At 41.3% G+C, this 13030-nt stretch overlaps 1 protein-coding gene across 1 annotated transcript in view; it reads left to right on the top strand.

Annotated features, from left to right (window-relative positions):
• Positions 1–4857: 4857 nt before the first annotated feature.
• fam135b (family with sequence similarity 135 member B) overlaps positions 4858–13030 on the top strand; it is a 43644-nt gene continuing 35471 nt past the window's right edge. The window contains exons 1-2 of the mRNA XM_034599853.1: positions 4858–5231; positions 12198–12294. Coding sequence (XP_034455744.1) covers positions 12218–12294 — 77 coding nt within the window. The 5' untranslated portion in view covers positions 4858–5231; positions 12198–12217. The remainder of the gene's footprint in view (positions 5232–12197; positions 12295–13030) is intronic.

The raw sequence follows: 13030 nt of genomic DNA, 5'->3' as shown, positions 1-13030 counted from the left end.
CATTTATAGAATCACTTCCTCTTTTGCAATTTCTCTTCAAAAAGACATGCAGGTTAGATTAGTTTAACTGCCAACTCAAAATGAACTGAAGGAGTGAAAATCAGCATGGTGGTTTGTCTCTGTTATTCCCTTTAGTTTTCAGATTTCCAGCACTATTACTTTCCATTTGGGAACTGATGGAGTTGAGGGTTTGAACCTATTCCTAGTTATTTGTTTCAGGGCGGATTCTGAATGTTCAATATAGACACTAATCATTTTTCTCTGCTGGTAGTTTCCCAACAATAAAACCCCAGGTATGTTTTCATCTGCCCCAGTTTTTCTTCTCTTTAATGGAGTGGAAGTTTCAGTGGATGTTAAAGTCACATGACATTTCTCTTTGTCACCCTAACCAAGTGCAAAGCTCCATTTTATATTTCCAATCGGCCTTTTTTATGCCCAAATTGAACATGTGCATAAAATCAGGTGGCTGGAAATGTAGTGCAATGTCCAAAATCTCCTACAGGTGTTGAGTCACATCAATTTCAAACGTTTTGCCCTGTATGGAATCATCAGTGTTTATTTACTTGTATTCTTGTACTTCTCATCTGTTTGTACACAACATTGGTTTTTATTAACAATATGAGCTGAGTTTTAGTGTGATCATCAACTGTGTAAATTACATCGGCAGAGACATGTGCCAAATCAAATTACTTTTACTTTCACAGACTAGAAATCATCATCTGAGCCTCATATTGGAATATGTGAAAATTGGTGTCCTTGCTGCATAACCTCTGAAAGGTTTTTTCAGACTATATGGTCACATGGGCTCTGGCCGCCGACTGAAAAAAAAAAAAAAAAATCAATAGTGCTTCTCTCTTAATCAAGAGTGCTCGCAGCTTATGGCAAAACGCCATGAGAGAAAGCAGCAATTGACTTTGGGATTTTTAAGCGGAAGGTGAAGCCGGGAACGGGAGGAAAGTGCTCATTGTGGGCTCGCTCGGCCAGTGAGGGACACAAAAGCACCGAACGACCCGGTTGAGGAAACTAATTTCCTCCTGCTGATAACTGTTAAACACACAGTTACCATAGACAGCGGGGCATTTCTATTCATTTGTTACGTAATCCTTCCCACTCGCCCTTATCTGACCAGTGATTAGACAGTGAGCAGTTGTTTAACCAGGACAGATGGCATATGAATTGCAGTACCTGACGGCCAGAAACACAGGAGACAGTGCTGGTTAGTGGTTGTTTCTCCATTGTTACTTTGCTGTATACAGTTTCTTCAATAATACAATATAAATAAGACACCTGTACAGTTTTATCACTTAGACTCTAAAAATGGTGCAACAAAAATGTATCCTATATTTTTTCCTATCTAAGCCTTATTTATCCAGTGCTGACTACATACATTATGTCTAATATTCACAGCTCTTTAAACCTGCTTGCAGACGTGCACTTAACTCCTACGAACCTCTGCACATTCTCCAGAGGGGCTGTATGTGTTAACGCAAATATTTGACTGAGAGTCTCAGGACTTTATGTGGACTCTCTACAGCCCGCCCCCTAAAAAGTCTGCAGAATGTTGGAAGGAGCTCACGAGAGAACACTGCAGGAGATCGTCCGCAGGATTCACCATCAGTGATAGAGAGGGTTAATGGAGCGACGCCTGCAAGCATACATCATGTGACATACATCATGTGACATACCTCACTCTCCACAACCATCTATAATATACACCCACCTTATCGGGTGGTCTATTTAAGCAGAGAGACATTTCCCATCATCCCCTTTGCTCACACTGCTGCTGCAGTACTGCTGCCAGTTGCTTCAGCCCCTCCACCACCCCAGCATCCACCTGTAGGCTCCGACGGGGGGTTACAAGTATTTGCTCATCACTCCCATCATTCCTGTGTAAACATATGGGGGAGTGATTAAGTTGGAGCCTAGACGCCAAACACTAAACATGTTCTACTGCTGCAATAAATGTTTGAACATGAGTTGTCTGACTGAAATGACTTTTCTAACACGCGACAGACGCAAAAGTGAAAAACAAAATAAAAAGAGTACAAACATCTCAGGATGAAGGAGCCCCACATGTAAGACACACTGACGAAGATGACAAAGAGCTTTTGGTAATTAGCAGAATTAATATTTTACTTCCTGCCTCTGTTTGCTGCACCGACCCCTCACCTCAACACGCTGGAGAGTTCTGTGTTGGGAACGTGTCTGAGTGGAGGATCTCCCGCTGCGTTGTTCGCAAACTCTGGAGAAAGTCAGGTCCCAATCCTGCGGACACCCTCGGGAGTTCACGTCTGAAAACAGTTTAAGTGTCACATACTCAGTCATCAGGCAGTCATCCTCTTGCCATTCTATATACACTCACTCACACTTACATTTAAATTTGTCAAGGAAAGAAAGAAGAGAAAAAATTCCCCCCCGTTGCACCTGACACATGGCTGGATTTACCTGTTGGATGGCCCAGGGGCAAAAGTAAGAGGCTGGGCCCCCATTGGCTCCCTGTTGTCACTACTCTGTGCAGTGTGTGCATCTTTCAATGCAAGGAAACCACAGAAACATACAGTACATTTGCTATGTAGTCATTTTAAAAGCAAACAACAACTAAAACAGATGAATGTTTTCAACACAAGCAAAAATAAGAATTAAATGAATTAGCGCCGAAACCAGATAATTTAAAAAAGGATTAAAAGAGGATTCACATTACATCTGCATTTTTTGAATAATTTTATGCCAGGAAGTGGTAAACAACTGTGTAACAGGAAAGCTATTATCTGTAGTCACTAAACCACGGATGTATGTACTCGGCTGTTCCTCTTAGCCCTGTAGAGTGTTTTAGCATCTTTCCAGACATTGTTCTGCTTTTTGTGGTCAGCAACTTTATGTTTTTCACTTTCCCTCCTCTTATTAACCCTTGTTTTCTAGCAGCAGTCAGCTTTTTTCCCACTGTACACTACCTGCCCAACACCAACAGACAGGGAAACTTAAAGCTGCTAAACACAGCAAGCCCCTAGTTTGCTAAACAGGCAAATATCTCCCTCAAAGGTTGGGGGAGACTAAAACAGAGCTAATAGATGTCAATTACAGCATATGATGACCATGATTGATTTGGTCTAAATAAGCTGTAGACCTTGTCTCCAAACTTATTAGCTGCATGATTTGTATATTATACTTTATTGCGTTGTATTGAGACTTCATTTGGATACCATGATGACATCATTGCTATCATATGACTGGAAATTAGTTTTTTGATCTAAATATACACTTTCCAGATACCTTGAAAAATGCATTTTTGTGTGGTGTCATTTTCTGACTTCTCTGTGGGGAATAACTTTCTGATCAATATAAGCGTCAGACTGTCTCTAGTCGTATTATTTGCAGATATATCCTGTAAACCATATTTTTGTTGACGTTGGACCTATGCTTAGGTTAACACATGGAGTGGCTCCAATTCTGAAGAATGTAAGAATTAGCACTATAGGTTTTTCCAACCACTTTGATTCTGGAGTTCATTGACAATGTGAATTGTTATTATCGTTATTATGGTTATTGTTATGATTGCATTTTATGACTCTGGTGAACCAACAGCATAAATCTTGGCAGACAGATGTCCAACAGAGGTTTGTGTTGACATTTGAAGCTGGCAACTCCACCACGGTCGAGCAGTGACCTTGTCAATTATTAACAATGTATAATTGAATTGCATATCAATTCTACTGGTTATTTAGTGGCTCATCACAAATTAATAGCGTTGCCCCCTGAACCTCTGGTGACTGCATGATGGTGGTGGTATACTCACGGTCTCCTGGGTCACGTGACAGCCGCGTGTTTATTATCGCATTATTGCTTTGTTTGCAGAACATTCAAACTCAGGGCCTCCCAGGTCACATGACAACCGTGTCTTGAATATTGCTTCGGTTGCGATTCAGGGTAAGAGGCCATGTCTCCCATCTTATTGGTTGCTAACTTCAATGCATCACTCTATATGGCATGATTCTATGACCTGAAAGCTGTGATGACATCATCCCTAACATATCATCAACACTCATTTATGAAATATAATCTTTCGGTTGTTTAAAGGATGCAGAGATACCTAAAATGTTTTAAACTACATCGTTTTCTGACTTTTTTATGACTTCTTCATGATGTCACTTATCATATGACGTCACATGATGGGGAATCATTTTCTGATCAATATAAGCGTTAGGCTCTCACTCTAGCCATATCATCGTTGACCTATATGCTTAGGTTGATAAACTGCATTTCTCTGCTTCTGTTGGATGTGTAAATGATCAATTATAACCATTATAATTCTGAAGTTCATTGAAATAGTAATGTATCACTTTGTAAGATTCTTTTGTAAGAAATAATTGTTATACCTGCATTTTACGTAGTGAATTATAACTGAATCCAGAGCCTAGATCTTATGCAGACAGATCCCACAGAGATTTGTGTCGACTACAGTTGAAAAGTGAATGTGTCATCACAACAACTGACAGTTATTCACTTATCACAGATGATTGAATGTATTTTAAAACTACTTTGTTATTTGGCGGCTCACCACTAATAGCGTTGCTCCTCTGAACCTCTGGTGACTGCGCGACGATGGTGGTCACGTGACAGCCGCGTGTTTATTATCGCATTATTGCTTTGTTTGCAGAACATTCACCCTTTGTTTCTTTGCATTGAAATGTTCCCTCTGCACGGTTCACTTCAGCTTTTAGGGGGCAGGCTCTGACGTCAGCACACACACACACACACACACGCACGCACGCACGCACAGACGCACACACACACACTGCCTGGTCGCTGACTATTAATATTCCCCCTGAACTACCCACTGTCTTTAATGCAGCTCCCGTGCGCGGACCCGGAGGATGAGCACACGTTCTGATCCCGCGACAGACGCTGCTGCACTTTCCCAAATTTAAATCCCCGCCGGGAGAGAGAGAGAGAGAGAGAGAGAGAGAGAGAGAGAGAGAGAGAGAGAGGAGAGAGAGAGAGAGAGAAGAGAGAGAGAGAGAGAACAGAGAGAGATAGAGAGAGAGAGAGAGAAAGAGAGAGAGAGGGGGACTGCAGAACATACAGGGTCCGGATGAATAACCATGGCAACAGCAGCAGCAGCAGCAGCAGCAGCAGGAGAAGCGGTGATATAAACACTACATCCACACAGCGACACAGTGAGTGGAGGCTGGAGCCGGAGTCCTCTGCGGATCTCACTCTTCATCACTGCTAAGGTGAGGCTGCGTTCGGGCTGGACACCGTCCGTCTGCGGTACAGTGTCGCTGGGGGGGGGGGGTCGGCTGTTGTCTGCGTGCGTGCATGGGGGGGGTGGAGGGGGGGGGACATGAGAGGGTTCATGAGAGGATGGCTCGTTGCTGTACATCACAGCAGAGAGACAGAGGGACAAGCTGGAGAGTGATGACTGGGGATGGATCTGAGGTGAAAGTCTGATTTGTGAATCATGTCCTGCCGCTGCAGAGTGGATGTCTGGCTCTTTGACCTATCGTATAGTGTGGCCAACATGGGGCTTGTGTCCTTTCGAAAGGACACTCCACACTGATCAGCTAACAAAGCATTCCAATCAAACCAGCCTTTCAAAATAAAGGTTTTCAAGCACTCTCGGGGCTCGGAATGACCTGAATGAAACCCAGTGTGATTAAAGTTACAGGATGTTTGTCAGAGCTGCGCTGCAGAAACAGTTTTGCACAGATGTTGGAGTCCACAATATTGGTCCTACACACAGGTTATTAACGTAGCGAAGCCCCCACTGCCAAGCGAAACAACGCAGAGTTGTTGTTTTGTCCCGGTAGCCTGCGAGAAATATAAAAATAGAAGAAAACGATGATGCTAGGCTAAATAGATTACATCTGACGAGGCTGTTCAGGCACTCGTGACTTATGCAAACATTTCATTAGAGCAGGAAACCACAAGACCAGTTCAGAGTAGCCTCACCAGACTGGTACATCTCAGCTGCTCATCCACCTTCATAGTTTGTTTTGATACATACTAGCCATAACTTTGGGTTTCACAACAAACAAGCTCCTGTGAGTTGAAGATATAAATAGTGAGTCTCTTTGTGATCTCGGCTGCCGATTGCATGCAACTCGAGCAGCTCTCCAAACGGCACAGAAGACATTTGAGGTTTTGCAAGTTGGATTCCCCGGCTGGTAAAAACAACAACAGTTATTGACAAAAATAATTAGAAAACAGCCCTTTAATCATTAGAGAATCTCTTTTGGAGATAGTCAGGCACATCCTCTCAAAGTCATACTCTGATTCATTTAACTCCATAACTCGTGGCCGCTCAGTAACTCTTTTTTTGCCTTTGTGTGGATTTGGCATTGTAATTCTAACAACAAAGAGCCCGAAACAGCATCATGCAGGTTTTAGCTAATGCTAGATTATGCCATCACATGATTCCTGGGCTGGCTCAGTGGATTCCTCTCAAGGGCACTCTGCCTCCACATGTCCAATTTCTCTCCCTGATATTGTCAAGCATGGTCTCAATGACTTTGATTTGACAGATCATGATATTCTTTATTGAATGAGCTGATATTTCGCCACTTATCACTATATGTGAGTCCTTTGTCTGTTATTGTGTTCAGCAGAGGGAGTTGGTGTCACTGAATGGAGCATTGTCTGAGATTAATTTCCGGCCCCTTTTTTTTTTGGAGCTGTGCAGCAGTGTCTACGCATAGCAGACACACTCTGCTACAATGACACCTGTGCTTGTAACTGCTGCGTCTTCATCCTCCATCCCAGACTGAGACTGGAGGCGTCGGCCAGCGTTCCCGGCTGAGCTGACTCCGACAGGAGAGGGAAGCTCGAGGGCAGAGCCGGGTTTTTAGCTTCTCCGTAAGGTGGAGGAATCACTGGAGCTGCAAACGCTACTCATCCAAGAAGGCCAGCACGTTTGAGTGTGTGTGTGTGTGTGGTGTGCATTAAATAGTAATCAGACAGCAGATGGCTGTTTTGTAATGATTAGTGTTCAATGACTTGCAGCGAGTGCAAAAATCCGTTAGTTTGTAAAAGTGCACAAACAGCTAATTATAAGCATTAGCTTGAATACAGGTCGTGCAGTTATGTGTGTAGCGGAGCAGCTTTGTGCAGTCATCAGAGCACGGCTGTCCTGCATTTCATCTGCGATTTGTGAAACAAAAAGAAGGTGACATTATTTATTGTGATTACCTTGCAGTCTTTCATGCCAACTACAACCGTAGAAGCTGAGTCTACATCCCCACTACTATGTTTTCATTTTAAAAGCATCAATCGGCTATGGGATATGCCTGGTGTACACACTACTCTGGAGTTTTAGAACCGTTAAAACTGAGAAGTTTGGAAATGCTGCTTGTCCAGTTTGAAAATAAAGACAGAGAGAAACTGAGATGTTTGGAAACAATGGAGTAAACACTCACAAATCGCTGATTCGGGCGTTTCAGTCAAAACATAACCTTCGCTGATTCGTCAGGCTCCGATCAAATGACCCCCTTCTGGAAAAAACTGGCATGAGCCACAGATACCAGTGTAGAACACAACAATGATAAGCAATTACAAGCGTGGTTGACCCTGTTGTCATTGCCAACAGCTTGTGCAGTTAAATTCTGCATTTTACAATGATACAACTACTTACATGCTTAGGAGACGAGCTAATATTCGAGCAAGTTGCAACTTTTCTGCAATTATCAACCAAATGTTTCCTGTTTACACGTATCTTTGACATTTCTTAACTGTTTCATATTTTCTGTAATATTTATGTAAATTAAGCATTTGGATCCTGGTAATAAATGTTTCAAAATGCAGTCTAATGGAAACAGCTAAATAAAGGTTTTTATTCATGAGATATTGCTAAGATAAGGCTGATGAAATTTTACAATTCTTTCAGAAAATCAGATGAAAATACCAGAATTAATGAAGGATTACTCTCAACAAACAAGCATGGTCTGTGTTGCCTGAAGCATTTCTCCTTAAAAAACACCAAACAAATTGGGCTGAATGCCAAAGACAGGCCGTGTTTGGGTGTCAGAAATAATTAAGAGCCAGACAAACAAACACGTTGTTGGTTTTGGTCTTTTCGTGGGATTTGCTGACAGTGTGACTTTTACCCTTTAAAGATATTCTCCATTGCTTCAGTTATATATTTCCTGGAGAGCAGTTTTATCATCATCATGATCATCGTTGTCATCATCATCAAAGGGCACACACTGTATCCTGCCCAGATGAATGACAGCTGTAGGGCTTTGAAGCTGTCTGCGTGGGTGCTTTGCCGTGGGCCTCGCTGATTTGATTAACTTATTGATGAATTTTGACAGAGCACCAGACAATCAGACAATCAGCGCATGTCCTGTACATGTGCTCCAGCTACATACTGTACGTACAGATTGTTTTTAAGTCCCAAGTCCCTGCACTTTGAGACCTCGGCTTAATCAAGCCCACAGTGTTCGTTCTCCTCCTTACTGCCAACGCAACACATTGCTGAGGGAAGTGAGCGGCTCCTTCTGATAAATCTCTGATACAGCAGGTGTAAAACAGATAACGGACGCTCAACGCAGTGAATTAGGGAAGCAATGAGGCCGCTTTGGTTGGCTTAATCAGCGCTGACGAAATCAGACGCCGTATATTCTCCACTGTCTCACAGTTTTGCATCTAATGGCCTATAATTGGCTGGACATTATGATGACTGGTTACCCCCGATACACACGCAGCCTCACTGTTATTCCAGCGAGTGTCAATGTGACACGACGGGCAGAATCAGCATGAAGAGGAGAAAACACAGGAACTGTGTGGTTTCTTGTCCCTTCAGGACTTTTGCAGCAGCATCCAGCTAATGTAGCACAACAATGCTACTGTGTTGGTCAGGATTCTTTTACTGCACTGCTGGCTTTTACTCTTCCTCCACACTGCCGGGTTTGAAAAACTCAGGTCCTGGTTTTATTGAAGATTTCTCAGCCCTTCTTTTTATACACTTGGCAAGATTCTTATAATGCATCTTATCAGCATAAGTAAGGTTGAGGAGACCATCCCTGCCAAGTGAGACTCACCTTATTTGCCCAAATGAAATTCTGCAGTTGGGAAAGGACACAGAAATAGATTTCTCTGCTCATAAGGGACAAATAAGAACTGACTATGGACTTGGATCAGCATATTTTTTACATTAAAGAAAGTGATCCAGCAAAACCAAATAATGCAAATGCCTAGCAAAGTAGTTCAACCTTATTCTTTATTACAAACTATTTGGCGGGTATAGTATTGGGAAAAACAAAGTTAATCACCATACTTGCTCTATCACTCATAAAACAATTGGACAGCTTATCAATCATGATGAGCGCGCCGGTCAAGCTGTATTTTCCATCCTCTCCAAAACACATAGTAGGCTACAAGGATTGATTAAGCTACGTGGTATAGTTTGTTATATGCCCTTATGTGAGCTACACACTTTAGTAAGTCTGGTTAGCTAACGGAGCATTCCAAGGCCAATGGGCTCATCATTAGCTAACGACATTAGTTTGTGAGGTTACAGGACGTGTTCCTGTCCTGGATGTTATCACAGTCAAGCTAATGCTAACTTGCTTTCTATTGTATTTTGGGAAGCAATTTCCAACAATCAGAAGATAGCCTGATGATTGAAAGATGTTGTTTAATCCTCATTCTTAAGGACTAGCTAGTTGTAACGATACAAATGACAACTGTGCTTCTTGAAAATGCAAACAATGAATTAAAAGTTTTCCAGAGACTGATCTTATATCTTATTTTCTTTACCTTATTTAAAAATAGCTTTTAGGTATGGTGTTCTTTCATAATACAAGAGCAATGAAGTTTCTTCATTTCAGTTACTAGTGAAAAAATCTGTTCAAGAAGATGCTGGCTTGCAACATGCATCGATTTCAACTTCTTTTTAAGGTTTGACCATTTAAAGTGATTTAGTTGGAATATTCAAAATTCAACCAATGCTGTTCAATTTATCCTATTTTCAAATATCTGTTTAGCAGTAGGTGACAAACAGACTGCTAGCCAGAGTTAGGCAGCAGTGAAATACGTGTACAGAGTTACTTATTTAGAATACATGAACAAAATAAATAATGCAGAATTGTAGCAGGTAACAACAGGAACTAAAAGAGCTTAATTTAGCAAATACTCTGATAGTGAAGTAAAATGCTGTCACTTATTTTAAGTCATGAGAGAAACTGTATTGACAGAATATCAGCAAGCTGGAATTAACTCTAATAAGTTTTGTATGTTAACTCCTCACGATAGAATGCTGTGTCAGCTCTGGTGTTGTTTATTGTCAGATACATCTTCAGTGCTTGAAGAAAGTGGACTGAAAACAGTATCGTGCTTTTAAAGCAGCCATGCTGAGGAGTTGCACAGGTGCAGTAGAACTTCAGAAAGGTGTCTGGCAGTGTTTCCTTACTGTGTGTACATTCTGCTTGCTAGTGATCACTTCCAGTTTTTAACAGCACTTACAGGAACATTACCTGAATACACATGCAAGGACTATGTTTCAAAGCATTCAATGAGGGGGTTACTTCATACACTTTACTGTGAACACTGCAAGTGTTTCATCTGCTTGTGGTTGGCAACAGCTCAGATAAAATCAATTTTAGGTCTGTGGGAACTTTTTATGAATGCTCCAGATTATAAAGTCCCTTTCTACAATCTGCTCTTTCCTAATGATTATGACATTATGGATTTAAAATAAAGTTGGTTCTTGTTTGAAGTGTTGGCAAAACAATGGTGAACGGTCTTCTTGTGGGTTTTCCCACCTGAGGCTCAGCATTCCTGGGGTGTGTCACAGTCGCTTGTAGAGACATCTATTTTTAATGGTCTGATGATGGTCTGCTGTTCAGGCACACACATGTTTCTGCATTTGTCTTAAAGGAGACACAATATGCTTTTTCAAATTTAGTTTAATATAGTTTTTTTGTGTATGTAAAAGATCCACAAAGATAAGTTTATGGTAAAAACAGTTCCTCTCCCCCATAGAAAAACAGCTCGTGCCTTTACAATAGTCCGGTCAATACCTCTGCACCATTGTGATGTCATGTTATATCACAATGCTCCACATTTGCATAACATACATCATGCAGCTGGTCTGACACACCTCCTTTCAAAACCAGGTAAAGCAAGAATGGAGGCCAACATTTCCTACATGTGCTGGAAGCAGTTTACCAATCAGGACAGAGTGAGCGAGCTGGCCAATCAGAGCAGCCTGGGCTTTATCAGGAGGGGCGCGTTTAAAAAGACAGAAATCTTAAGACAGAGGCTGAAATAGTTGCTGCAGCAATGAACAGATTGAAGAAAGTGATACATTTTCAAGTAATAGCCAAATTAATTGTGATTATATGTCTCCTTTGTTGAGCTGACGTACTGTTTACATAAGCTAGAACCTCTCAGGCCCTGGAGATAACTCTCATTTCAATCATTTTTTAATGCTTTTTCTTGTAAAGTTGATCTCTAAAGGTCAAAAATAATCCAGCGCTCTCTTGTTAGTGGGAGCTGCATATTTGCTGTGCCATATTTTCCCATTTTTGGGTCAAACAAGAGAGGGAGAGCTTCTTTTTCTCAAGGTAGAAACTCCATTTGGAAAATCTTGGCACATTACAACCTTCCCCTGAAACACAGAGAAACCTCTGGGATACATTAAGCCTTCACATTAGAACATTAGGTAAAACATAACTGTGCAATAAAATTTGAATTTAAATGAACAAGGCAGGTAACATGTACACATAATTGCCAATTATGCGGGCAATACAGAACTATATAATGCAGATAGATATATTCCTCCCAATTATGCAAGTAATAACCATGTACTGTGGCTGACATTTACAGTAATAGATGGTGAACTCCAATGAGTTCCTAAAATTATTTTACTTGAAGACAGATACAACAAAGATATTCTTTCCAGCCGCACACATCAGTGCTTTAACTCTGAAATAATCACATCATAGGGTGGAATTTATTGTCTGACATTTATCTGATCAGCAATGATGAAAACTCTATTCAGAGCAAGATGTCTGTCTCATACATCAGTTCCTCCCGAGCGGGCTTCATGAGTCACATAATCTCAGCAGACAGAAGAAATAACAATGTGAGCTAGTTTTAGAAATATCATCATTTATCTTTTTTTTTTTTTTTTCTCTGTCAATCCTGCGGCCTGTTTGTCTGATGTGTCATATTAACTGTTTTTTCTTTTCTCTCGACAGGTGATGAGTGGGAATATATCATGTCTGAAGTACAGGGAACACTGGAGTTTTCTGTAGAGTTGCACAAGTTTCACAATGTGGATCTCTTTCAAAGAGGGTAAGTGATTTATCGCTGCAGAAATCCCATTACTGGAGTCGTGACTTATGTTCATTTCCTGGCTTCACAACTGGCAAGTCAGCAAACTCACAGAACAGATTTGTGTTGATTCTTGACTTGTTCTACTAAGATACACCATAATTGTTTAGGAAGGACAGAACCGAATCCATAATTTACATTTGTAAAACACATAACATGAACAGTAGAGGTACAATGGTTTCAAACTGGCAAGATGTCCCTGCCTATCAGATAATCTCTGGTTATCTATTGAGGAATTGCAGGTAAAAGACAGGTTGTTGTGACCTTTGCATAAAATCCATTTTCCCTCCAATAATATTAACATTGCTAAACACAAAAATTAGGTAAGACCGATGAAGATATGACTCATTCTGGAATGATGCTGAGGACATTATATTTATCCGGTAAATTAACTTGTTGTAAGCTCAGCCCACTGCTGCATTAGTTCACCACACCTCTCATCTAAAGCTACTTGGAGATTCAGGTGCCAGAAAGGTGGGACGGGACCGGGGTTACTGCCAGGCAGGAGGGAGTGGAAGGGTCTGAAATAACAAGAGGCTTGTGATGATGGCAAAGGCAGGCAGGCAGGCAGGCAGGCAGTGAATGAATGAATGCATGACTCAACTGTGGCATGAATGCATGACTCATCTGTGACATTTGTTTCATGAAATTAAAATAAAGAGGAATATAATGGGATGAAACACGACAAACATATTGT

Source organism: Hippoglossus hippoglossus, chromosome 11 (genome assembly GCF_009819705.1).
Source record: "Hippoglossus hippoglossus isolate fHipHip1 chromosome 11, fHipHip1.pri, whole genome shotgun sequence".
NCBI lineage: Eukaryota > Metazoa > Chordata > Actinopteri > Pleuronectiformes > Pleuronectidae > Hippoglossus > Hippoglossus hippoglossus.
Note: the sequence above shows the minus strand (reverse complement) of the source record. Positions and strands in the feature narration are given on the sequence as shown.